At 53.4% G+C, this 27,263-nt stretch overlaps 1 protein-coding gene across 2 annotated transcripts; it reads left to right on the forward strand.

Annotated features, from left to right (window-relative positions):
- Window positions 1–333: 333 nt before the first annotated feature.
- epha2b (eph receptor A2 b) lies at window positions 334–27,131 on the forward strand. Of its 2 annotated transcripts, none has more exons than XM_015337277.2 (17): window positions 334–548; window positions 5,364–5,431; window positions 7,015–7,660; window positions 17,407–17,562; window positions 17,677–18,012; window positions 18,151–18,275; window positions 18,593–18,770; window positions 19,360–19,462; window positions 20,574–20,626; window positions 21,038–21,163; window positions 22,125–22,310; window positions 22,480–22,541; window positions 22,661–22,870; window positions 23,233–23,382; window positions 23,711–23,904; window positions 24,290–24,445; window positions 25,976–27,131. In XM_015337277.2, the coding sequence occupies exons 1-17, from the start codon at window positions 467–469 to the stop codon at window positions 26,082–26,084; spliced, it is 2,940 nt and encodes a 979-aa protein (XP_015192763.2). In that variant the 5' UTR covers window positions 334–466; the 3' UTR covers window positions 26,085–27,131. The 2 variants fall into 2 exon arrangements, with proteins under 2 accessions (XP_015192763.2, XP_006642063.2); XM_006642000.3 differs by having other exon boundaries at window positions 336–548; window positions 20,571–20,626.
- The last annotated feature ends 132 nt before the right edge of the window (window positions 27,132–27,263 follow it).

Below are 27,263 nucleotides of genomic sequence, written 5' to 3' on the forward strand. Positions count from 1 at the left end.
TCACACCCAGCAGTAAAACACGAACCGGAGGTCCCAGATGGAAACCTTTAATGCAGGCTCTTTTTTACACAAAGGGATGTGGGAGTGTGGAACAAGCTGCCCAGCCATGTTGCTGAATTTAATCCTGTGGATTCTTCCAGAAAATAGGCTGGATAAGTTCCTGGGATCAATGAGCTACTAGCAACAAAGAGCTAAATGGGACGATTGGCTTTGCTTCATTCATAAACTTCCTTTTGGACAGTCCGTAAACACATGCTGCCCTCCCATGCAGGGCTGTCGGCCTGACACAGCCACCTCGCTCCAGACCTGTAACCCCCTCCCTGACATGGAACACGGGCGCATTCCAATGGGCGGGGCTCCGTGACGTCAGCTATTCCTGAATGAGAGCCCGGAGCAGCCAGAGCTTCAGCCGAGTTACAACCCGAGCAGCTCGGTCCGCACAGTAACTTCAGAGGACTTACAGAAAATGGATTCCTTCGGGATTAGGCATCTAGTATTTGTAATTGTATTTATTAATAATGTATTTAATAGTCTACAGACCAAAGAAGGTAAGTCTTTTGTTTTTTTTTGAATATATTTCTTTCTGTGTATTTCTTGGCTGAGAACCTCGCGTTGGAAGTTGAAGTTTGTGTCCGGGCACATGGTGTTTCATACCTGAGAGCGCCTCGGGGATCTGACACGTCTCTCCTCCGGTCGCTTGCTGGACAAAGTTTGTTTCAATGGTTGCATTTGTCACTTTTACCCTATTTCTAACTCACCGTCTTGAAGATTGGGGAGTTGGTTGGGAGAGGTAGAAGTTTATTGTGCGGCAGTCGGAACTGCTCAGTGATCGTGAAGCGAGTGACAGTCTCACTGACAACTCTTTCCCCTCTTTCCCCACTGCAGCGGTAATTCGAAATACTTTGCAAAAAACTGACAAATCCATGAGGGTATGTCTAGTGCTATCGATAGATTTTGAATTGTTTTTTTTTAACTGATTTTAAGAAACTGCCTTGTTACACTGTCACTAAAAACGCGAAAAAACTGAAAAGCGAGCCGGCTGCAGGCTCGGTGCTGGTGCACAGCCCGCCCGGGCAGAGTCGCGGGTTCGGACCCCTCGAGCACTCAGCTACGGGGCTGCAGGTACAGAAGAGAGAACTCCAGATGCGACACGTTTCTTCTGTCAAAATGACTTAATCCCGGCGAATTAAACGCAGAGTATTCCTGACAGCACGGTGTAGTAACAGCAGGCGCCCCAAAGCGGCGAGAACTAACGCTAGAATTATTCCAGCGAGTGAGCTACGGCCCTGCTGGTTTCGCTACCAGGTGTGAAGTCGGGATGGTGAGAGCGCGGCGCTATGACTAAGCTGGCCGCTCCCTTAGCGCCGCAACTCCCGTCTGCCTGGCCTCGGCGGCTCGGTGCCGGGTCCCCTCCTCTCGCTGAAATCTGTTCCCAGGACAGGCTCGCCCACTCGTCCACAGCGACTCGTGCTCAGACCTTTAGAACAGCTACTGCAGCTTTCCAGTACCTAATTGATCCCACAATCTCAGTCAGTGGTGTCTTTAAACAAACAAGGGTACAGGTTCAACTTCATGTCTGGGCAGCTTGATCTCCGTTTTCAAACCATTTCCCTGTCAACTCCACTGGGGTAGCAGGCGCGTTTCTCTGTTGATTCTGAAGAAGTCCAGTCCGATGGCTTGACTTCAAGAAGCTTTGGAAGAGTGAATAATTGAATCAGGCATCTTATACAAAGTCCTCTCTACACAAGACTGAAGAGATTCAGTGCTTTCAGCCCATCAGAGTGGAAGGTTTCTGGGATCCCGGGAGGGTCTGTTTGCTGATCTCTGGACCGGTGTCTGATGAGCACGACTGCACACAATATCCTAAACACAGTCTTTCTGGTGATTCTAACTCTATGCCATTAACTATATATCCTCACATTCTGTTTGTCTTTTTAATTCTTTCCTCACATCATCTAGAGGACGAAGATGGTGTGTTAATATCGACACCTCAATCTTTTTTCAGAAGTACCTTCTTCAAGCTCAGTGCTTCTCACCTGTAGTTTCTACTTTGCTGCCTACATGACACTGTCAGCACTGCTGCCTCGCAGGGCTGGGGCCCTGAGTTCAGTCCCCAAGGTGCTGTCTGTGTGGAGTCTGGGTGTTTCCTCTGGGTGCTCTGGTTTTCTCCCACAGACCATAAGCATGCTGGTAGGTTAGTTGGCTTCTGTGAAAACTGGCCCTGTTGTGCGTGTGCCTGTGCCTGTCTGAGTGTAGTCCTGGCTGTACCCTGTCTTGGGCTCTGGCTCCCTGAGACCCTGAAGCAGATTAGAGGCTAGAGAAGGACGTGACACTCTGCACTTCTCCACACTAAACTACATCAGTCATGCTGGTCCAGTCCGGAATTTGGTCGAAGTCTTTTTTGAATTTGATCTGCAAAGACGCACAAGATCAAAGTTGGTTTCACGAGGAGCCCTGCGTGCTGGCTGCGCTCACAAAGTATAATATTTTTACAAATCTGTAGCGACAGTGTCTCGCGTTTATAGGGCCGTTCACAGCACGCGCCATTTAAACCTGCAGGGTCTTTACACCCGGGCGCGCGGACCGCGGTGTCCGTGGGCTTTGTGGTCTATAACTCTGTATGTTATAATTGCAAGATTATTTTATACTTCATTCCCAGTTGCGCCAGGGAACCAGTTCTTATCCCGGTTAATTTTGTCAATTGTATGAATATAGTTTTAAAGATCTTATTGAAAAAAATGTTCTCCAGGATATTTTTTTACAACGTTTTGCTTTAAATCACCACAGAACGCAACAGACACATTTTTACATCTTAGTATGGTTGGACAAGTATATATTTTTAAAACAGCTTAAATCTACGAACGGCACGACTCCTGTCCGATAAAAGGAAACGTATGTCCGATTCGTCATTATCCCGAAGAGCATTCCCCTTGAAAAGTGTTACGAAGTAACTTCAGTTTTTGCAAACTGTCTCCAAGCAGGTCCGACACAGATCCGGCTGAGAGGGTGTTGGCAACATTGACTGTACCCATCGGTCATGCTAAATAAAGCACCTTGAATTGAACTGAATTGGGTGTTGAGAAGTGACCGGGTCTACCTGCGGTCACCTCGGCGCACTCGCCGGAAGTTCCGGAATAAACACCCGCGGGCAGCCCGTTAGAGTGCCCGAGGGGTGAACAGCCCTGGTCCGTAGCACACAGTCCCACAGATGAAGGACGCAAAGTTCAGGTTTTCGCACAAAGCTTGTTAAGTTAGCAGCAGTTAAGAGATGCCGAGCCGTGCCCTCGACGGGGTCTAAGGACAGCGGTGATCCCCACCGAACCCGGAACCCGGAACCTGTCCCCACGTGGAGCACGTGCATGCCCCCCCCCTCGGGAAGCGGTTTAGTTGGAGTTTAATTACAGGCCGCGATTGCCGTCGAGGAAAGCTGGTCCCGTCGACCCTCGCCGCCCAGCAGCTGGTTTTCACGTTGTTTTCCTCGGGTCGCCTGTCCGTGTTCATAACGGCCCCGGCAGAGCCTGGAAACAGTCCGGGACAGGACGTGACGACCCGAGGCTCGGACCCCGGACTCTGTGTATAACCTAGCCGTGTCGAAACACGGGGCAGCAGCTGTTCACCAGAGGCAAGGGCGTTTCAGTGTGTCAAGAGCCGTTTTCATATTTACTGGTTAACGAAGAAAGAACAGCTCACGAAAGGGAATTGGTCAACATTTCGCCAAGCCTTTCCGTTAAAAGCGCTTTCGCGTCGTTTATTTTCTTAAGCGCAGTTAACATTTCAGAGTATTCCCAGCACAGAGATATTGACATTGATTAAAGGTTAACCATATTTCAGACCGTTCTGGAGCTCTTTTAGGCTGACTTTAGGTGAAAATGTACAAACCCCAGCTGCATTTTATTTTAATAGATTACTGAAGTAGGAAAGGTCTGGGTGTTGATTGATGTAATGGGAATCACTGTGGGGGTCCTGGCAGCAGAGCAAAGTCTGTGTGTGTGGGAGGGGGGTGATTAGAGGTCTGCACTCCTAATGGAAGGTTGCAGGTTCAAGTCCTAGGAGGGGCACAGCTGTTATTCCCCTAGAGCAAGGCTCTCCGTCGGCTTCCTCCAGTCCCTCTGTTTCATCACCAGTCCAGTGGTTTGCAGATGTAGGAACAGGAGGAAAAAACAGGACGACTCAGCCAAGTAATTTAATAATAATAAACTGTATAAAACTCCTCACGGTAATTGATATGGATGGAAGCCCAAGGGCTGTTCTGGAAAATGTTGAAAACTTGGAGGATGTAAGAAAATAAACTTCAGAAGACATTCTGTGAAGGGAGGTCTGTGCACTGGAGTGATGCAGTACAGCCCTGTCGGCAGCCGACTGCTCTTTCTGCGTCGGGTGTCTGGAGTGCAGATATACACCGAGCACGATGCTTAAGCTAAGATAACCACAATTTGAAAAAAGAGCTATGTAGAATCCACAAGACTTCCATCATCAGTTGTGTAGCGGTCTGATCCACTCCGGCTTTTAGCAGCTGCAGGGCTCCAGCATGGAGAGCCGACACCAGGAACATGGAGAGTTTGTGACTGCAATATTATTTCAACTAAATAGAAACACTATAGATATCTTATAGATATAAATGGACAGAGAGAAGTAGAAATAGTGAAATTGGTCTTTCTAGTATTTTGTAAATCCTGAAACGTGCCAGACTGCTGCACAACAGAAGCTGAACCCTGCTGTCTCTCTCCTCTCATGGTGTAGAGGTGCCTGGTGTGTAGAGTTGCACAATGTCTGTGTCTCAGGGTGTAGTGGTTACGCAGTGTCTCAGGGTGTAGCGGTTATGCAGTGTCTGTGTCTCGGGGTGTAGCGGTTACGCAGTGTCTGTGTCTCGGGGTGTAGCGGTTACGCAGTGTCTGTGTCTCGGTGTAGTGGTTACGCAGTGTCTGTGTCTCGGTGTAGTGGTTACGCAGTGTCTGTGTCTCGGGGTGTAGCGGTTACGCAGTGTCTGTGTCTCGGGGTGTAGCGGTTACGCAGTGTCTGTGTCTCGGGGTGTAGCGGTTACGCAGTGTCTGTGTCTCGGGGTGTAGTGGTTACGCAGTGTCTGTGTCTCGGGGTGTAGTGGTTACGCAGTGTCTGTGTCTCGGGGTGTAGCGGTTACCCTCAAATACCCTTGAATTCCCTTCAATTCAAAGTCTTCTCTCCTCATCTTTATCCTTCTCCTGTTTTTCTCAGCCTCCCTTTCCTGCTCTTTTTCCCTCTCATCCTCCACCTTCTCCCTTCACGGCCTCTGTCCTGCGATGCCAGGCCTGTCTGCGCCTCAGAGGGCCGGAGGGCGTGGTCTGTTCTGCACCCTGACGTCTCTCTGTCTCCCTGTCTCCACACAGAGGTGCTGCTGGACATGGCCTCCGCCGGAGGGGAGCTGGGCTGGCTGACCCGGCCGTACGAGGAGGGGGTGAGTGTTCGGGGTCCTCAGTGTCATCCCTCCAGCGGGAGTACGTGTGCGAAACGCTGAGAGGCTGTTATTAGGGTGCACCCCTGATCTGGGGTCACACGTCTCTGCTCTTGTGTGCTTGTGTTTCTACAGGGCAGCAGCGCCACATAGCTGCTCCGTCCTGCTCACAGAGCAGCCCGGCCAAGAGCATATTTGTGGCTTGGTGTGGGTTTAGAGTATTATCATTAACTTGTATAACTAAGGGTATAATTAACATTTCAAGTAAAAATGAAGGATGCAGCTTGTGGAATGATCTCCTTATTGAGTTTTTTATGTGTCTCAGCCTGAGTGCCTGATGAAAGACCGAGCTGTAAAAGCAAAAACATGAGCGCAGGATTAAAAACAGTTCAAACGTATTTCCCAACGGATAAACAGGAACGAAGCCCCCTGTACTTCTTGCTGCTCCAGAGACAGATGGAATGAGTTTGTTCCAGCTGGAGTCCTGGACGTGCCTGTTGGCTGGCGTGGGCTGTGGGGCTGTGCTGAGGGGTCAGTCTGGGACCGACCTGGGCTGCTGGTAGGCAGAGAGCAGCTTGTGCCCACCCTGGTGCCAGTGTCGCTGGGCTCGCTGGAGGCGTCTCTGACCGCGACACTGATCAGCGCTCTGCCCCACTCTGCACCCACCCTGCCCTCTCCGCCCTGATCCCCGCTCCTGGCTCCTCAGTGCTCATGTGTGTGAGGGCCCATCGCCGTGGCGATGTGGTGCAGGCAGCCTATCTGATTGGCTCCCTTCCCTGGGTCTCCCAGGTGATGGAGAAGCGGAGAGGTGCTGATCCCGTCTCCTGTTGTCACACGGGTCCAGGCCTGTGTGTGCGAGTGTGGGGGCGGCCATGCGGTGAGACTCTGTGCCCCCGCGCAGGGGGGGGGGCGGCTCAGAGAGATAATGCTGTCACAGAACAGCCATGAGCACTTTCAGCTGATGCTTTCATCAGTGGCTTATTGAGCAGTTTCATTGGCCTCTAAAAGATATTAATCAGGTTTGAGTTTGGTTAAAGAAGCCCCTGGGTATCATGCATTGCAAGGAAACATTCCACCAAAGTCCTGTTTCAGGCTCTGTCACAGACTGACCTCCCTGCAGCACAGGCACAGCTCCGGGCTGACGGGGGGGTGGGGGGCTGTAACTCCAGCCCTGGGGGATGTCAGCTCCATGGGAACACAGAGCACCTTCACACGGGAAGCGAGTTCCTCTCCCGGGGGCATGACTCCTCCTCACTGCAGCCCTGAGGCTCCCGTGAGCGATCGAGTCTCTGATCGAGACACCCCAGCCCACGCAGAGCCAGTCGCTGCTTTCTGGACACAGGCTGGGGGGTAATAATGGAGAGAGAATTACTTGTTTTTTAAACGCAGATTAAAGGCAGATTTTAAAATGACTTTAAAACCTCTTATTGCCATCTTGCCCCTCCTTATTTGCTGAAGCACTAAGCTGTGCAGTAGTACAGCCCCGGGGGGGCAGTAAACAGAGTCCTGCCCCACCCTGCCCGAGAGGGGGGCTGCCCTTCACACCGTGCCTCTCGCCGTAACGCTGTTCTGTCCTCCCCGCGCAGTGGGACCTGCTGCAGACGGTGGTGAACGGGACTATGATGTACACCTACTCCGTGTGCAACGTGGCGCAGAACGAGCAGGACAACTGGCTGCGCACCAACTTCATCCAGCGGCGGGAGGCCTCGCGCATCTTCGTGGACCTGCGCTTCATCGTGCGCGACTGCAACAGCTTCGACGGCGCCTCGCTGTCCTGCAAGGAGACCTTCAACCTGTACTTCGCCGAGTCCGACGTCGACTACGGCACCAACTTCCAGAAGTGGCACTTCAAAAAGGTGGCCACCATCGCGCCCGACGAAATCACGGTGAAGGGCGAGCTGAGGATCAATGCGGAGCACCGCATCGTCGGGCCGCTCTCCAAGAAGGGCTTCTACCTGGCCTTCCAGGACATCGGCGCCTGCGTCGCCCTGCTCTCCGTCAGGGTCTATTACAAGTCCTGCCCAGCCACTGTCAGCAGCCTGGCCAGCTTCCCCGAGACGGTGGCCGGCCGGGAGTCACAGCCGCTGACCGAGGTGCCGGGAGTCTGCGTGCCTCACGCCGTCAGCGACGACACGCCCAGGATGCACTGCACCATGGACGGGGAGTGGCTGGTGCCAATCGGACAGTGCCAGTGCCAGGAGGGCTACGAGATGGTCAACAGCACCTGCCAAGGTAAGATGGAACGAGCTGTATTTTCACTTTGCTTTTTTTGTGTCATAATTTCCTTTCAGATCAGAGTGGTTTAGGTGTGACGTTCTGCACACTTGCCAGCTAATTTTGTTTAGTGTTAGTCTTTGTTTAGCTTTTAATCTTTTTGCTCTGCCAGCCACCCCTTCTCTGTCTCTCTTTATTTTTTCTTAATGACTCTCACGTCAATGCAAAGCAATAGACGAGGAAACTCTTGTTTCTACGCCTCGCGGTGCAAAGTCTTAGACAGTGGAGATGCAAGCAGGAGTTACAGTGTGTTATGAGATTCAGCTCTTCTCTCACTTCCTCCTCGTCTTTTCTATCATTGCCAACTGGTATTAATGCAGTGTAGTTGGAGTGAGATGAATCCAATGAAGAAACACCGGTGTGTTTCATTCACTCTGATCTGAGTCTTGCACGTACATGAGCAGTCAGTGTGAAGTTCTGCAATAGCTCATCCATCGCCAGGCAGGTGGAACTGACTCACTCACTCAGTCAGTCAGGTGGCCCTGTCATTAACATCACCTGCTGCTCTCCGCACCCCCGCAGCTGAACAGGAAACAGACCCGAGAGCAGCGTGTTTGCAGCAGTTTTCTGTGGAGCTGCGTTTCTGCATCAAGCAGTGTGACCGTGGAGTGACGAGGGCAGATCAACACAATATCGGTCATTGCACACACAGCAGTGTACAGCCTGTAACTAAATTTAGAGCTCCGGTCTTGATTTGTGGTGCACTGTGCAGGTTTTTGGAGAGGGGGTAGCAAGCAGACATGCCCTGTACATGTCTCGTTCTCTCATTCCCATACCCTCTGTATGAGTTCATGGGTTTTTATTGGCGTGCTTCAGCTCATTCCAGAGAGGTGCTGCAGCTTGCAGAGACCTGCCCTTTTATAGAGCTGTAATTATCCCCTCCTGCGCAGCACACCTGTGTGTGTGTGTGTGTGTGTGTGTGTGTGTGTGTGTGTGTGAGAGTGCAGCCCGGGCCACAGGCTGAGCTCTGCCAGGGGTGTGGGTTCTGCAGCCCTGCTCCTGGTCCCAGAGCACAGGGCCTTGAAAAAGACACAGGCTGCAGGAAGGAATCAGGACCTCTGGCCAAAGCACAGAGAGGAGAGTTTCGGGGAGGGGCAGAGGGGTAGAGGGAGCTGCAGTGTCCCGAGAGGCATCCTGGTTCCCATTACAGCATCCAGAGTGTCCAGGTATCAGGTCTCCATGAGGAATGCAGGGGACGGGGGTGTCCTCAGGGAACAATGGCCACAGTGTTGAGCAGGAATGGGGAGGGAGTCAGTGCCTCCCGCTGCCTGCATTCCTGACGGATCTGTAGAGGAGCCCCCAGAGCTTCCCAGGATCAGGAATTCACCAGCGGCAGGTCGGGGGGAGGGGGGCGAGCTCCTCCTGTGACTCCAAACCTGAAAAGGAGGCAGCGTTTTCCTAGGAGTTGAGTCACACCCATCTCTCACGCTCAAGCCCCTCGAATCCTGCCTGAATTCTCGGTGGCTCGCTCTGATGCACTTTAATTGTGTAGCCGGCGGTCCTGGTGTCGCCAGCTGTGCACATGGGAGTGCTCCTGTCGGCCGGTTCAGGGCCTGGAGCCGGTCGGCCAGCAGCGCTTCCGCAGGCCAGAGCTCTCGAGAGCAGCCCGGCCAGCACAGCCACGAGCCTGAGCCGAAGTCGCAGTTCAGCCATTTCCCTGCTCAGCACACAAGTACAGCAATCACAGCCTAGAAACCCAGTGCTATTCTTAGACAACATGACGAGCAGGCAGTAAGCTGGTTGTGGGAGGCAGCTGCGTGATGTGGAGTCTGGGGTGCTCCTGTGCTCCTGGTGCTGGCGGGCAGCGATAAGGGCCGCTGTCCCGCGCTGTGAGCCTGTCAGAATCTCTCTCTTTCACTCGCCCTCATGGGAAAATTGGACCACTCAGATTCTCACATTAAATGAAAGTTTATTATTTATGGCCGAGTCTTAAAAATATTTGTTTGGCCGAGTCTTTAAAATGTTTATTTATCGTTGGCTTTCTGTTTTTTACAAGCAAAAGATATATATATAAAAAATATAAAAATGCCATGTCAGATGGCCTACCCTGATGCCTGATTGCAGTCTGTGGCTGTAATAAATCTTGTTAACATCTGTCCATTTGTAGACAGGCAGCACGTTCATTGTTCTGCTTGTACAGTACATTTCCGACTGATCTTTGTATCTTCATTTTTCTTCCGGCCCATGTATTCTCCGTGCTGTGTAAGAACACAGATGAGAGGAGGCCACACAGTTAAGCCCGAGTGGTATTTAGCATCTGATTTACCTCAGTGTCTCATCCAGCTATTTTTTCAGCAGGGTATCGGCCTCAACAACATGTCTGGGCAGCTTGTTCCACCCCCCACAGCCCTTTGTGTAAAAAGGTGCGTCCTGCTCTCGGTTCTCAGTGCACTTTAGTGTGGTTTCTCCTGGTGTCCTGTGTCGAGGGTTCGAGGCCTTTGCGTGTCTTGAGTTGGTTTGCTGTGGTTGCTCCTGGTTTTCCTTTGTCATCCCAGTTAGGCGCTGAGCGAGTGTCTGTCAGCACGAATTCCGAGCTTTCCCACCCGTCACTCTCTTCCTGCTCCGTCACCAGGCCGCCATTCAGAATCTCGTTCCAGCTAATTATAGAGCCCCTGCACCCCTGCCCCTCACTCTGGGGCCATCAGAAACAGGAAACACACAGGATGGGGTCTGAGAGAATCCCTGGGAGAGAATCTTGGAATTTCCTCAATATTTTTGTGAGAACCCTAGGAGAGGACAGGAGACGAGAGGGTGGATTAAGACTGTCCATCTCGAAGATGAAGGATAGTGTCTGTAAAGAGACCCCTGTGGATTGTCAGACAGGTCCTGGAGCTTTCAGAGCTGGAATGGCTCCCCAGAGATTAATAATGGAGATGGATTGTCCTGCGCACAAAATATTTATTCCCTTCTCGACAGCTCCTCTTCGCTGGGTGTCCCCTTGCCTTGTACTGACACACGCAGGAGGGATACCGAAGGCACTGCCCTCTCCGCGGGCTGTAGGTCTTTTTCGTGATCGTGCTCTGCTTTGGATTGTCACGGTGGGCGCATTTCTCTCAGTAGTTAGTACTGCACATGCTAATTGAGCCTTTAATTCTTTGCACATGCTGAGGCAGGGAGCCACTTCAGTCCTCTGCAAATTGCAGAGCACAGACCACAGATTCCTTTATGCCGAACTGCCTGTCCTCAGCATTTGTCAGTTAGCTTATTTTAATATGTGCAGATGCAGAAGAAAGTTAAAGGACGAAAGTAACAGTAGTGCTTTGTAGAGAGGAAACAGACCTCAACAGCAGCACGAGGCAGAGTGGTGGAGACAATGCAAGACAGATAAGATGGGGAGGGACAGAATGAGGAAGACGAAAAGGGAAGAGAGAAAGAGGGCCCACAGTTGTGTGATGTGAGTGCTCCTGCAGGCTCTGAGTCCACAAGCCCACGGGGTGGGCGGGGTGAGGGGTCCACGCCGCTCTCCACGGGCGCCTGCACTGAGCCCCTGAACCCCAGATCCCCCCTCTGGGGCGTCATGCTCACAGCCTGGCCAGCAGACAGGGAGGGTCTGCTCTTCACATCTTCACCTGCCCACGATGCCGCACAGCCCTCCTTTCTGACCACTGAGTCGACCTGAACACAGCAGAGTGACAGCTGCTTCGTGATACGGGGGCAGATTCTCTCCTTTCTTTTCTGCCTCCATCTTTCGATGACTTTCAAAAGAAGCTGTGCAATCGCCCCTGTGAGGAGGGAATCCGACACGCCCTGTCTTCATCTGAGAGAGCACCCACAGGCCGATGGCTTTGAACCAAAGACCCGTGACATGATTAAGATCTGTCAGTAGTCTTTGCCGCTGTCACAGTTACGCCTGACAAGGCTGATCCATCACTTAATTTAGGTTTTAATTAGTTTGCGTTGTCTTTAAATCCCTCTATGACTACGGACTCCTGTGAAATGCGAGCTGGTTCCATTGCAATGTAGAGATTGGCTGCAGTCCAGCACAATTCAGAAGAGATGTCTGACAGATTTGAAAATTGTTTCTCCTGGCTAATTACAAGCCTCCACTTAAGGAGGAATTAGCGAGGCTCTGGAGCAGCAGAGAAGAGATTGGCTAGAGGGAAGAGGGGGGACCAGGACCCACTGGAGTCTCTCCCAGCTGTGGACACTCACAGATCCTGCCCATCCAGGGCTGCAGGAAAGGATATTTCATGGTGCTCCACCAGCCTGTAAAAAAAACTGTTTTTAAAATAATTGTTGAGATTGGAAAAAAACAAAGTTGTGCCTGTATCCTGGTGGTAGACAACCCTACTCTTCTGGAAGGAGGCTGGTGATCCTTGAATAGCTTGTGTCCTTTGGCAACGGAGCCGGAACTGTTTACTTCCTCCCATTCCCTGGAAAATCCCCCCTCTTCAGCCTGAATCTGTGAGCCTGTGGATTTCAGGCCAGACACAGTGCTTTTCTACTGCTCCACTGCTACCGGCCAGAACGCCCTGGGATCCTCTGCGCCCATTTGCTCCCATATTCTATATCCATGTCATATTTGCAGAACTGGATTCATCATAAAATCTAAGCAAATGTAGGAGAACCTCATCCTTAATAATCTCTAGGCCGGCATTCCAAGACTCGTTTCTCTTTTTCCTTGCCAGGGTTAGAGTACAATCTCAGGGTTATAAATATCTACCTTGTACTGTATCTGCTCTCACCTGGCAGCGACTGCTCTTACCTGTGTGTCAGGGGATCGGAATGCCGTGGGAGCGCAGAGGGAGAGGCGAAGGGAGGGGAGTGAGGGAGATTGGATTGCTCCTCACACAGGATATTAAAGCTCAGTGGAACCACTGTCCTCTATGGGCAGGAGACGCCCATTCCCTTTGTGCGCTGTCTCTGAGCCTGCAGGTGGGGCTCCAGTGTCCTGAGCCCCTGTCCAGCCCTGGGACCCTGCCTGTCCGCTGGCCTCGGCCTCTGACTTGGAGACGGCAGCAGAGACAGAATAAGACTGATCAGCAGTGCACGAAGGGCACCGCAGCTCCAAACTGGACGCTAAAACCCGACACAGCAGAGCGCCGCGCAATCGCGGCCCCAGCCCCCACCCAGGCACGCTCCCACAGACAGAGGGAGACGAGGGTGTGTCGGGTTTCCGTGGCAACCGTTTCATGCTGTTTGCCAAGGCCTGTTCCTGTTGAGCAATGCAGGGAATTTGGGGAAGGAAGTTTGGTGTGGAAGTGATGATTAATTAGGCAGGAGATGGTATCGCCTCCGGCTGCACTGACAAATATTTCATGACGGGAGGTTTTTCCTAATGGAGGGGCTGCAGGAAAAAAAAGAGAGAGATTCCTTTTCCTCTCTGGAGCAGGTCCCGGCTTGACCACAGGTCCATACCTGGCCTGGCCAGTCCCCCTGTCCATCTCAGACACCAGCCCCCAGGGCCCTGAGCGAGCGCAGCTGGCGGGCCACCACCTGGGGCGGATGGCTCTAGAATCCTGCAGATTCTGCTGTTGTCATGACAAAGGAATGTTCCGTGTCAGAATTCCAAACTTCCTGAGCTTCCATTGTCTTTGTAATCAACCGGTGGGGGGGGCAGCCCTCTCTGCAGTTGTTGGCACCGCTGTCACATTTTCTAGTGGCACAGCCAGTCTGTTTTGAGGATTTTATTAAGGAAATTCTTCCCTGTGGGAGAATATTTTGTTATTTGTAGCCGACCTGCGAAAGAAAATATGATCGAGTTCATTTGATTTTAACAATGAGTAGAGCTTTCCTCCCCCTGCTGAGCTAAGCTGTCTTCAGCCCGGTCTCTCCCCGGTCCTCGGTGGTGGAGGCAGGCGGGTGGCCGTTTTCGGGGGTGCCACACGCCACAGCTGTCCTGCTGTGGCGATGGACTGCCGAACTTCCTGTGCTGAAACTGCGAAAGGAGGGTTTATGGGAACTCACCCCCACAGGCCCCAGAAATCCACCTCCCTGTTACCCATGTCCCACACCCCGAGCCAGGGTGCGAGACAGCTGGGTGTCTTGACGGACACCAGGATGAGCTGTCTGGGCCCCTGAGCGCCCTGCCCCCTCCCCCTGCCCCCCTCTCTCTCCACCCCCAGCCAGGAGGGGAATTAGTGGGCTTTGTGTTTGTTAACACAGAGATGAAAGAGGCGCGGAAGTGTTGAGCACAGTTCTAATTCTCCGACAGCTGTTCTATTGGGCTGCTAATCCTCCTCACTAACGACCCCCAGCCCCCCAGGGATATTTCCCTGACCTCCGGGCTTCCTGTTAGTGCAGCCCCCCTCCACACACACACACACACACACACACACACACACACCTGTGCAGAGACAAACACGCATACACACACATGCGCACACACACAGAGACACACACACACACACCTGTGCAGAGACACACACGCGCACACACACATGCAAACACACACCTGTGTAGAGACACACACACTCATCTGCCCAGGGAAACACATTCGTGCTCAGGGAGACGCACACACACACACCTGCTAAGAGAGACACGCGGGCACGCACACACACACAGAGACACACACACCTGCTAAGAGGGACACGCTCGCACACACAGCTGCCCATGAAGAGACGCCGGCCACTGTTCTGCCCTCTCTTGTGGTGTGGTCAGCTGTGGTGTGGCGAGCGCTGGCCGAGAGGCCGAGCTGGACAGTGGGGAACTGGCCGGGAGGCGCAGGGCTGCTTTTCCTCGCGGGAGGATGTGTCGCGAGTCTGCTGGACCGGCTCGGCTTGTGATGGCTGCGAGGGCTGAGGGCTTGGGCTGGGGTTTCGGACGGGGTTTGCTGTTGTAATGGTCGTGAAATTCCTTGATGACAAAGCCAAGGAAAAGCGACGTGGACTGAGGTGGGGCCTTTCATGGCTCCTCATCGCTTCACGGGTTCTCGGCACAGTTTCTGTGTCAAGGGTGCAGGTTTAATGGGAGCCAGCACAGTCGGCCACCTGTCTCCCGCTGGCGTCCGGTTTCCTGCCGCTTGTCCTCCGCCTGTGTCCCAGGGCTTCGGCCGGGCTCTGGAGCTGGACACGGACATCCCACAGAGGGATGCGCCTGCAGGTGGCCACTGGCGTTCGTCTGTCCTTAACCGTTCAAGTCCGGGGTCTTCTCGCACCCTGACAAGCTGTGTCGAGGCAGCAGACCGGCGGCCCTGTGTGGTCCCAATTCCCTTTGGCTCATCCTGGCTGTCCTGCGGTGCCAGGACAGGGCCGAGGAAGGAAGTCGTTCTGGCACAGCGGTGCGAAGTCTCCCCCCTCTCTGCTCCTCTCACTTCCTCCACCTCAGCCTCCTCAGCATTGCTATATAGCCACTCTTCGACGTTACTGTGGCTCTTATTTCAGCAGCTTCGTCTCTGATTTTGTTTAATTTAGTTAATTGGAAAACTGGAACTGCATACTTTAATGCACATTCTTCATATCCTTCGACATCAGAGTTTGTCCTGAGTTTGAATGTCCTGCGCTCGAAGCTACCGAGTCCTCACAGTTCAAGCTGGCTGTGGGCACAGGCCCCTGGCGCCCAGGCTCGGTGCCCTCGCCCCCTCGGAAATGGTGTCGGGCGTGGTGCAGATACCCGCTGTCCTGGGCGCTGGAGTCCCAGCAGGACGGAGGCTCGCAGGCCGGCTCCTGACAGCTGGGCTTCTGGGCTGCACTTGTAACAGCAGCTCTGATCCCTGAACAGAGAGGGTTTCTTCTCCGGGCGCCGGCTGTCATCGGCCTCCAGCTGCCCCGCAGACGGGCCTGGGTGAAGCACAGGCTCCCCCGAGCCAGCTGAGCGAGCAGCTCTTGACTCGTGACGAGCCTCCCAGACGAGGGAGCCCCACACCTGTCACCCCGGCAGCAGCACTCCTCAGCTCCCATCAGTGTAATTAACCTTTTAATCTCTTCAAGTGCTGGAGCCACATAGATACAACTATATTTTCATCACTTGTGCTTTAATCTGTTGTTAAATAAGCTTTACCAGGGGTAACTGGCTGCCCTCCCAGGCACATTTTACTCTTACAGCTGCAGGTCTTTTTGGTAAACCTCTAGCACTGGTGCACACTGGCCTGGTGCAGTTTTTACCCATTTTTCCTGCTAGAGTTGGTCGAGCTGTCCCAGGCGCAGTGACTGGGCCACTCGGGATGTTCACTTTCTGACAGCTCTCCCTGGGTGGAGAAGGATGCATTCTTCCATTCGGCAGCTGTTCTCTCTGTTAGTGAAGAAGGCGTTTTTTTTATCTTCCCTCTCTTTTTCCTTCAGTTATCCTGGGAATTTCTCTAAGCTAGACAGGGCTCTCACTCCAAGCACAGGAAAATGTGTCTCAGCGTTGGCTGCTCCCCAGTCTGTGTGGCTGGCAGAATGATGCCCAGGTGGTGAGAGGGGAGCAGATCTGTGCACCAGGTTCTGAAATGTTGCTGAGTCTCTTGCTACAGGTCTTGTGCTGTTATTCAAAATTCTCCCACTTTCCTCTGTCGTTCAACGAGAGCCTGAGAAGGCTAAAGCTGACTCTGCACCTTTCCCTGATCTCACTGCTGGGTAACTCTCTCAAGTGGGGAAACTTTCAGCTCTCTACTGTGGGAGAGAGAGCAGAGAGCAGAGAGAGGGAGGAGAGTTCGAACCTTTGCCCTGCAGAGCCTGCCCTCCTAGGTCTTGTCCTCTTTGTCTACATGGTGGTTCTTGTGTAGGATCGTCTCTCTGAGGACAGATGGAACGAGACCCTGGCTTGTTTTGGAACTTCTCTCTCTCTCTCTCACTCATGTTTTCTTCTCTGTTTCAGTTCCCTCAGGGGAAATCCAGAACTGTAAACTTCGCTTCCCTCGGGATATTTAAAATAGTCCAGAAATGGAAAAAGAAAACGTGTGTGTGTGTGTGTGTACATGTGCGGAATGGGAGCTTCAGAGCTGCCCCCCCTCCCCCCATTGTAGAAGTTCATTTTAAGGTTCAAATGTAGCAAAAGTCAAAAGAAGTTTGGAAAAGAGAAATGAAAGGAGTTGTTTTTAGAAAGCAGCTGGAGCTGGAGATTTTTGGGGAAAGAGTTGAAAGGGGAGCGAATTCTCTCTGGAGCCGACAGCCCTCTGTGCGCTGCTGACGAGTGAGCAGGGCTGTGCCGAGCCGTGACGGCCTCTGTCGTGAGAGGTCACGGGGTCACGGGGTCACGGGCTCCTGGAGAGCTGCGGAATCCCCATCCTTGTAAAACCCAACCGTGGGAAGATCCCGGAGTCGATGTGCCTCATCCTGACCCAGGCTCGAACCCATGACACCCGGGTCGTAGAGCTCAGCCTGTTCTTGGGCAAGTGCCTCTGCTGGCCCAGCCACTCGGGAGCCCAGAGACAGCGAGAGGAAGGTGAATTAGTGTAGTGTAGGGAGACGGGTTGTGAGAGAGGGAGGGAGAGGGGGTGAGAGGGAGGGAGAGGGGTTGTGAGAGAGAGAGGGAGAGGGGTTGTAAGAGAGCTGCTAGGCTGCTGAGCTTTGCAGTGGTGGAATGAAGAAAAACTGGTCTTCTCTCAGAACCAGAGTTTCTCACGATGGGAGCGTGAGGGTAAGAAGGACAGAGTCATCCCCACACCTGTTCGACAGGCACACTGGCCCTCTGGAGAGCACTGCTGTAGGAATACTTTAAACTTGCATGTGCATCTCAGGCTGTGTTTGTATCGTTCAATTTCTGCAATGACTTCCAGTGTAAGAAGAGCATTTTTGTCTGCGAAGTTGTGAAAATGGCTGAACGCTGACTCTCTCTCCCTGCAGCGTGCCTGCCCGGCCTTTTCAAGCCCTCGGTGTCCAACGAGGCCTGTGTGCGGTGTCCTCAGCACACCCTGCCCTCAGGGGAGGGGGCAGCCTCCTGCCCCTGCGAGCAGGGCTACTACAGAGCCCCCGGAGACGAGCAGGAGGACGGCTGTTCGGGTGAGTGGTGGGGAAATCGTCCAACGGGGCTTTCCTCCGTCCCTCTGTTCCTTACGCACCGTGAGGGTCTTCCACAAACGCCCTGAAATGTCTCTCCCTGCCCCTCTCGAACAGCTCCACCCTCTGCGCCGCGAGGAGCCGTTGCCATCACGATGGGCGCCAAGCTGCGGTTGTCATGGGAGCCCCCGGCGGACACAGGGGGGCGCAGGGACGTCTCCTACAGCGTGTCGTGCGAGCGGTGCGGCCGGCAGGGCCAGGGGGGGTGCCAGCCGTGCGAGGACAGGCTGCGCTACGAGCCCCAGGGGGCGGGGCTGCAGGAGCGCCTCGTCGCCGTGAGCGAGCTGGAGCCGCACGTGAACTACACCTTCACCATCGAGGCGCGGAACGGAGTGTCGGACCTCAGCCCACGGCGCGCCACCGCGACTGTCACCGCTGCCATCCACCAGACAGGTGAGCACACCTGCCCTTCCCGCGGCTGCACACAGACAGCGCCAAGAACCTTCGCTCTGATGGAACGTCAGAAGAGACGATCTGTTGATTTTCTTTGCGACTCTTCATCCGTCTGTTTGTCTGATTTCTCTCCCTCAGAGCCTCCCAAAGTGACATCGATCCGTCTGGATGAACGTGGGACAAGCAGCCTGGCGCTGTCCTGGGCCGTGTCTCGCCGGGCCTCTCCCCACGCCACCCGCTTCGAGCTCATGTACCGCAAGAAGGTACGCAGGGGGAGATGCTGGCAGGGAGACGGACTGGGACTGGCAGAGGGAGTTATTGGCAGGGGCATAGACTGGGACTGGCAGGGGGACAGACTGCATCTGGCAGGGTGACTGGGACTGGCAGAGGGACTGACTGGGACTGGCAGGAGGACTGGGACTGACAGAGGGACAGACTGGGACTGGCAGGGAGAAAGTCTGGGACTAGCAGGGAGACAAAGAGAAAAGTTACTCTATAGATGGTTTACAGGGTGTGCACAGGACTGCACAGTCCTCTAGTATCACATTTTACTGCAGCATGCATTGTCTCTCTGCCACAGGACAAAGACAATGAGGACGACGTGACGACGTACACAGTCCTAGTGCTGGAGAAGAGCTCAGTGGTCATCAGTGACCTGGCCCCTGGCACAGTCTATATCTTCCGCGTGCAGGCACTGACCCCTGAGGGCGGCCAGGGCAGCTACAGCCTGGAGCACGAGTTTGAGACGCTACCCGAAGGTGAGAGAGCCTGGGTGGGCACATGGCCTGGGCAGAGGCAGTGAGGCAGGAGTCTGAGCAGAGGCAGTGAGGCAGGAGTCTGAGCAGAGGCAGTGAGGCAGTGAGGCAGGAGTCTGGGCAGAGGCAGTGAGGCAGTGAGGCAGGAGTCTGGGCAGAGGCAGTGAGGCAGGAGTCTGGGCAGAGGCAGTGAGGCAGTGAGGCAGGAGTCTGAGCAGAGGCAGTGAGGCAGTGAGGCGGGAGTCTGGGCAGAGGCGAAGCCCTGCCTCTCTCCGACAGACTGGAGCCGTGGGGAGAACAGCCCAGACTGCAAACACTGCAGAGTGTGTTTGACTTTCTGTTGAGGAGTGATAAAGGGAAAGCAGGTGGCTGATGGGAAAGAGCGAATGGCATTCCTCTAGACCAAGGACGTTTGTCCTGTGTACACAGCACACTCCCCAGTGCTGCAGAAACATTCAGGACGTTTGTGTTTTATTCATGTATTCACTCTATACACACTGGATGAGCATGTGAGCAGTGAGAAAGCAGAGGTGATGTCAGGGCCCCAGGTTCGAGCCCCGGGCCGTGACTGACTGCCCTGTCTGTCTTGCAGCTGAGAAGCAGACCCAGGGGAACGTGCCCGTGATCCTGGGAGCTGCAATCGGGGGAATCGCCATGCTGCTGATCGTGGCCATAGTGCTGCTACTGCGGAGACGGTGAGGACAGCTCTCCTCTGCTCCTCTTCCTCCCCGATCCTCTCTCCCCTCTCCTCTTGTCTGCTCTGCTCTTCTGCGATTGCAGCTCACTACCATGTCTGAAACCTTCCTGTTGTTTCTTTTGCTGATGTTGTTAGACTGCTTGTTGTCTTGAAGAAATATTGAGATATATAAAACTCTTGATATGAACATCCGCCTCAAACAGGCAATGAGTAAGCAAACACACCCATACTGAGTGTCCTGTTTATTCCGGGAATAAAGAATTCCCCTGCAATCCCACAACATGATTGAACGCTGTGATGTCACCTCTCTGCCGGCTGCAATTTGCCACCTTTAATTGAAAAGTGATCAGTTAGAGGACTGACCGTGGGAGGGAAATGCCATCAAGAATGAGCAGCTGTATCGCTGCCTGTGCTCTGTGTGCTGTGTCTGTGCCTGCTGTGACAAGGTGATCCGGAGGTCTGGACACACCCTTCTCACTCCAGATCCCGATTACCAGCACTGTGTCGCCTTGGCCATCTCCCTGAAGGAGCTGCTCCGGTCCGTCTTCAGACTGCTTAGACAAATAGGGCAAGAGCCACCGTTAGGACCTTATCTATTGTACAAGATATGTTTGTCTATAATTGCAAGGTTGGAATTTGCTTAAAATTGATATCAGGTAAAAACCATGGAAAATCTATGTAGTGTTGAAGTCATTTACTTTTTTTTGCAGTCTGTTTTTACTGTCGCTATAGTTCCAGTCACCTGACCACTCTAACACTAACCCTAACCCAGCGTTTACTGTGCTTCCACACCACTGACCAGGGTACGGCACCTCTGCAGTAGCCAAGATCGCAAGATGGCAGTTCTGTTGAACTTGTCAGAACCTGAAATATCGGTTACTGACTCATGCGTCTGCAATGAGGAGCGCAGATGCCATTTCCCTCTGTGACTCTTTGCCTTTATGAGACTTCTATCATACGTCTGGGACACCTCTTATATTGCTGATCCGGGAGGCTTATGCGGCTGTTTCCAAGACATCAGTCAAAGTCCATAGACAGTCCATAAACAGCTAAACAGGGCTCCCTGACTCAGCCAGGCTAATTGTACTGCTCTTGTGTCCTTCCAGCAGAAGGAACCCTCACGCCAGACAGGGCCCAGAGGACACCTACTTCTCCAGCCCAGGTGAGACAGTGTTGTATTGTGTGCGAAGGTCTAGAAAGCTCTGAGCCTAATATAGTGAGGAAAACACAGAAAGTATTGCTTATAGGCCAGGTGGAGTGTACTCATCAGCCCAGTTCATAGCATTCTGCACGGGTTACCTCTATATCTGTGCTTATCTGATACCCTTAATCAGGTATTAGGCTCTCATATGTGAGACTACTCATATTCAGCAGGTACAGTTTCAGTTCATTTGAATCTGTGGTTCTGTATCGTCATAAACAGGATGGCAGTACGATTGCACTTTTATTTTATTTGCTTATTTTCCGCGTCTGCAAAGCAAGGGTACAACCTGCAAAGTCAGGGGTGCATGGTTCCCTAAGAACTCCCCCCACCCGCTCTCTGCCTCTGTTGACCTTTATATGCCCCCCTTAGAGCAACTGAAGCCCCTGAAGACCTATGTGGACCCCCACACTTATGAGGACCCCAATCAAGCTGTCCTGAAGTTCACTACTGAGATCCACCCCAACCACATCACCAAGCAGAAGGTCATTGGAGCCGGTAAGCAGGAGAGGCGCAGTCCGACACAGCGAGAGGGCTGCAGCTCCTCCTGTTCGCTGACAGTAGGGTAAATGTGTCAAAATACCCTGCAGAGTTTCAGAAGCAGACACTGTCGTTTGCTGTTCTCACTGCTCTGTGATTGTGGGCCCTGGGAAGAGGATTGGCTTCCTATTCTGAATCATTACGTCATTTTGTTAATTTCTTATTAGCAGAGTGACCCATCGTGCTCGTGCTGCTCTGAGTTCCGACTCAGAGACTGGGGGGGATATTCCTGTTAGTCTCACTGTCAGCCTTCAACATCAAGAAGAACAGAGCCCAGGGACATGATGAGACTGAATCCCTCCAAGGGGTCGTTTTTCTTCTGTTTCTTACAAACAGGCTTGATGGGCCGAATGCCCTGTTCTTGCCCGTAGCCTGTGTGTTCTTCTGAAGCGGCACAGCCCCAGTGCAGGCCCCTGACCCTGACAGAGGATGTGGTCTGAACACTTCTGAGGGCTGACATTCCCTCTTTGACCCTCTGATCAGTTCCCATGACCTTCCAGAACGTGTTGTCCAGCAGCAGTGGTTCAGCAGAGCTCAGCTGAGAGTGAGTCTGAGAAGGAGCGAGAGAGGAAGAGGAGGGGGGCTGCTGGCAAACTGACGGCGGTTCTCACCTTACTGGAAGATCATGACAGAATTGGCTGTAAATAGAGTAGGCTGGGCCTGGTACAATGGACCAACAAGCATTATTAAAGACTGCTTATTGTGTAACATGATCAGGCAGTGACAAGACTTGCCCATTGAGTTTATATGCATAGTACGTTTTTTATGAGCCCTAACCCAAACTTCAGCCCCATTCCTCTGCTAGTGCTTTACTCCTGCAGGGAGTGATCTGATGAGCGCAGATTGGCACCCAGGGTGTCCAACGCCAACCAAGAAACACCACACAGCATTAATGCCCCCTCTCTGTTGCCCCCTGCAGGCGAGTTTGGGGAGGTGTACCGCGGGACCCTGAAAGTGCCAGGCAAGAAGGAGGTGGCGGTGGCGATCAAGACGCTGAAGCCAGGGTACTCGGAGAAGCAGCGGCGAGACTTCCTGAGCGAGGCCAGCATCATGGGCCAGTTCACCCACCAGAACATCATCCGCCTGGAGGGGGTCGTCACCAAGTGTAAGTGTCAGCACCGCCCTCTGTCACCCCGTCTTCCAGCCGTCTGTCTGCTCTGTTCTCCTCCACACAAACCTTCATAGTAAATCTAAGTCTCCTACACAGAGCGCTTAGTATTATTTCACATGCCCGTGTGATTGTTGTCCTAACTGGATGTCTTCTTCTCCTTCAGATAAGCACGCCATGATTGTGACTGAGTACATGGAGAACGGAGCGCTGGACAAGTACCTGAGGGTGAGTCTGGCGAGCGACCCTCTCTCACCCGAGCCACTCGTGAGCGGAGGACACCCGGCCTCTCTGGCCCACAGCTCTCGAGAGCTCAGTGAGCTCAATGTCTCATGTCTCTCTGGCAGGACCACGATGGCGAAATGACTTCGTACCAGCTGGTGGGCATGCTGCGTGGCATCGCCGCAGGCATGAAGTACCTCTCCGACATGAACTACGTCCACCGTGACCTGGCGGCGCGCAACATCCTGGTCAACAGCCAGCTGGAGTGCAAGGTGTCGGACTTTGGGCTGTCCCGTGTGCTGGAGGACGACCCAGAGGGCACTTACACCACCAGCGTGAGTCTGCAGGGGGCGCTGTGCAGTCCTGCATGTGGAGGGGGGGGTCTCTAAGGGGTTGTGTCAGGGGCAAGTAACATTTTCTGACCAAGTCATTGCAAGATGTTGATCCAGCCAGTCTTCCAATTTCTTAACAGGAACATAAATATACAACTGATCCTCCCCCTCTCCTGATTCTCTCTCTCTTCCTGCATCTGTCCTACACTATCTGTCTGCCCCACACCTTCTCCCTGCACCATTCTCTCTCCCTGCTCCTGCCCCTGCCCCTCTCCCTGTCCCACTCTCTCCCTCTTCCTGCCCCACACTCTGCTTCCCCTGTCTCCTCCCAGTTCCTGACACCCTTCCTTGTCTCCATCCCTCAGGGCGGGAAGATTCCGATTCGCTGGACAGCTCCGGAGGCCATTGCCTACAGGAAGTTCACTTCGGCCAGTGACGTGTGGAGCTTTGGGATCGTCATGTGGGAAGTGATGGCGTTCGGAGAGAGACCCTACTGGGATATGTCCAATCACGAGGTGTGATGCTGTCCCTCAGCTGTAATGATTTAGACAGCACTAGCAGCCTGGCTCTACACAGGTTCTCACTTTGTAAGACTGGAGGGGTGGCACATGAAGGATTGTCTCTGTCAGGCAGCCAGGAAGCTTTAAAGACATAATAACAGGTTGTGCACATTCCAAACTGTGTCTGCTTCCTCTTGAAACGGGAAAGATTTGCACTGGAATCTTGTTTTAAATAGTCATAATGATAAGTTTGCCAGTGAGTGCACTGTGGGCTGTACAGTGCCTGCTTGTGTGTGCTTGTCAGTCCCGTCTGCTGTACGTGACACCCCCTCCTCCTCCTCAGGTGATGAAGGCCATCAACGAGGCGTTCCGGCTGCCGGCGCCGATGGACTGCCCCTCCGCTGTCTACCAGCTGATGCTGCAGTGCTGGCTGCAGGAGCGCTCCAAGCGGCCCAAGTTCGCCGACATCGTCAGCCTGCTGGACAAGCTGCTGCGCAGCCCCGATTCGCTCAAGACCATCGCGGACTTCGACCCACGGTAGGCGTGCCGAGCGCTCGACCCGGTCCAGGGGGCCAGTCCAGCTGCTCACAGCTGTGTGCGACCCAATTCACAAGGACTGCTACAGCACAGCAAGGTCAGGCCGGGCAGAGTGCGAGATCTGACAGGCTCAGACAGCTGGGATAGAGCCTTATTCCAGCTGCTCTGTTCCTGTCCTCACTGGTCCTCACACCTGTCTGGGGCCAGTGCGGCGTGCTGGCCCAGTCACAGGCAGCAGGGCTTGCTCAGGCTGTGATGGGGGGGTTGTGAGGACCGGGGCTGTTTGGGAGTGACTGTCCCGTGTGCGAGTGACTCCTGGGAACAGCGTGTCTCTGCTGACGCCCAGTGATGCTCAGCCCTATCCCGTGCCTTGTCTGTCCTGCAGGGTGTCCATCCGCCTGCCCAGCACCAGCGGCTCCGACTGTCCTCCCTTCAAGTCCGTGCCGGAGTGGCTGGAGTCCATCAAGATGAGCCAGTACAACGAGAACTTCGCCTGCGCCGGCATCACCTCCATGGAGCAGGTGCTGCAGATGAGGAATGAGTGAGTGTCTGCGCAGCAACCGGCCCTGAGCTTCGTTTCTTTCCCCGGGCTGCTCGTGCTCTTGTTTCATTTGTCTGTTAAACCAGAGAGCTGCTTACACTGACCTGGAGACTCAACAGCAGAGTACCTGCCCCCCCAGTGCAGTGCACCTGCCCCCCAGTGCTGACAGTGTCACCCCCCTCCAGTGATCAGGATGAGGAGGAAGTTGGCTGCACAATATTTTCTGCAGTTCAGCGTGAGGATCAATGCCAGCAGTGAACCCGCTCGGCTCGGCTCGGCTCGGCTCGGCCCAGAGACTGAGGGATGCGGATCAGAGTGGCAGGAGGCAATAAGATCTTTAGGCTGACAAACTTGCAGGAACTTCTGGGGCTCCGAGTGGTGTCCCTGGGCTGCTGGGAGCCCGGCCAGGGCAAGTGATTACAGGCTTCGCTGCTGGAATTCTTCTGCGGAATTTCTTTAAAGGCTCCACAATGTGCGGCAGGGATGGGCAACTCTAGGGCAAGCGTTTGTTCCAAAAAATAAAAAAAGACGACTTCCCAGCACAATGCGTTCAGAGACAGCAGCTGTGCAAGGCCAGGAGTTAACCCCTTACACTCCAGCTCACAAAGCAGCGGGCCAGGCGTGCCAGTACTGTGTGTGCAGCTGTGGAGGTGTTTTTAACCGGCAATATCAAGGGTTCAGGTTTACTAAAGCTCACAGCTGCATTGCTGGGCTGCTCTGCGCGACTCAGCTTGTGCTGCTGCTGGGCGGTCAGGCCCTGTGGTTCCCAGCTCCGTGTGCCCACGACCCCTGGCACAGCTCCACCGCGCCAAACGGCAGAGCTGCCCCCAGCAGGGAGGTGTCTGCAGGCAGGGCGTGGCTGACGGACTGCGGGAGGGCGCGAGTGGGTCGGCTGGCGGCGGGGACCCCCGGTACAGCACGGGAAAGGGTTACTGCACGGGGGCTATCCAGCTGCATCGTGGGCGCCGGGCTGTGTGGGAGACTGTGGCCTCCCTCTCACCAAAACCAGGGCCCTGGCCGCTCTCCAGCCCAGCCCTCTGCTTAATTTCAACTGTCCAAATATTTGTGTTCAGCTCGGGCCGCGCTGCCTGCCTGCTCGAGGGCTCTGTGTGTCCCAGAACTGGCCTGAGGGCCATCACAGCTGCCGGCCCCCTGTTTATTTCTGCCATCTGGTTACTCCTCTGGCAGGAGGGGATGACCGCGAAAGTAAAGAATCCAGGAAAGGAAGGATGTCTTTGATGTTTTTGTTGCAGAATTTTATAGTTTCCACATTTTTTCTGCCTTCCCACATGGGAACAGTCTTTCGCTTTTCAAAACCTGGGAGTGTTTCCGAGAGTCCCTGCCTCCAGCTGTCCTGGGCTGCGACGGAGGTCCTCAGAAGAGCTGCAGAGAGCTCGTTAAACAATTAAGAACCCAATTAAAAATCAAGGAAGCACCTACTGACATCAGGGCGTGTGCCTCTGTGTTCATGTGTCGGCATGTGCTCTGCTCCTCTCTCCTGTGCTGACCCTCTCCCTCTCTCTCCGACAGGGATATTCGGAATATCGGAGTGCGTCTGCCAGGACACCTGAAGAGAATCGCCTATAGCATCCTGGGCCTGAAGGACCAGACCAGCACTATGAGTGTTTTTGCTGTCTGATCCCGAAGACTCCAACCACGCTGAGCAGCACCGGGTCTGGACCGGCTCCCCACTGACTGAACACAACGCAGACCGGACTGGACAGCACCACCACCCGCCCAGACTGACACTGCACCATCGCGCGGGACTGGAACTGTGTTTTGCAAGCAAATCAACAAATCAAAATCTGTATATGAGAAGAAACAGAAATATATATTTTTATTGATATGCTTTTGTAGAAAATGTACAGTTTTTGCCTCAATTTGCATTTCTGTAAGTAATAGATGTACATTATGTTTAACACAAATAATCAGTGCAGAAAAAGAAAACCAGTGGAGATCGCAAAGCTCCCAAAGCAATAATATAGCAAAGGGCGGGACCTGTGGTCTGTGTCCGTCGCTGATCGGGGATGAGACGCCTGGGGTCCCCCAGGTGCCTCAGGCTGGGGTCTCCTCGGAAATATCCTCCTGAGCACTTAATGCCTGCTCACCTGCTTCTTCAGGAGTTCAGGAACCCATGTGGAGAACATGCAGAAAAAGAAGCAGGGTTTTGGTGTAGAGTTCATTTATTCTGAAAGGTGATTTTTCTCTTCCCTGTCATGCTCCAAACGGCTGCCTCTCGGATTGGGATGAGTACGTTTGTTCCGAAGGGAGGAGAGCTCTGGGGCTCTCCCAGACCCAGCTCTCGGCGCCCCCCGGATCTTGATATCGATCCGTAGGGCTGTTGTATATAGCACACAATGATCTAGTTTGGGTGTGACTTCCTCCTTCGTATCCTCGCCTGTCGCTAAATCCCTCCCTGTCCAGAGTGATGGGCCTGAGGCTCGGCGCCTCACCAGACGGGACATCCTGCTGTTAGACTCTTTTCCTCTATTTATTCCTGCAGTTAAAGGACATAACTACATGCAGTAGGATGCTTTGCTTTGAGAAACGATTTGTGTGGTCATGTTTTTCTACTTTATTTAATATTTATTTTTATTTTTTTATTTATTATTCAATTTGAAATGAGTTTTGACATGCCTGTATAAATCCTCTGGTTCCAATAAAGTTAGCTATTTTAACACCTTAACGGCTGTCTTGTCAGCTTCACAGCGTATCGCTTTAATGACCTTCCCGTCTCAGACTGGCGTCTGTCTCTGGGCTCATCAGGTGGTGCTGTAGGGTTTGGAATTTCTCTTCTCCTGTGTCCGTCTGGAAACCA

The sequence above is a fragment of the Lepisosteus oculatus genome, chromosome 25 (genome assembly GCF_040954835.1).
Source record: "Lepisosteus oculatus isolate fLepOcu1 chromosome 25, fLepOcu1.hap2, whole genome shotgun sequence".
Classification (NCBI taxonomy): Eukaryota; Metazoa; Chordata; class Actinopteri; order Semionotiformes; family Lepisosteidae; genus Lepisosteus; species Lepisosteus oculatus.

What these genes read in the sequence shown, in the direction of transcription:
- epha2b (XM_006642000.3), top strand. Translation starts at nt 467, where the DNA reads ATGGATTCCTTCGGGATTAGGCATCTAGTATTTGTAATTGTATTTATT. An exon ending in TAGTCTACAGACCAAAGAAG is followed by an intron (nt 549 to 5,363) that starts GTAAGTCTTTTG and finishes GTCTCCACACAG; the next exon opens with AGGTGCTGCTGGACATGGCC. An exon ending in GTGCTGCTACTGCGGAGACG is followed by an intron (nt 19,463 to 20,570) that starts GTGAGGACAGCT and finishes GTGTCCTTCCAG; the next exon opens with CAGAAGGAACCCTCACGCCA.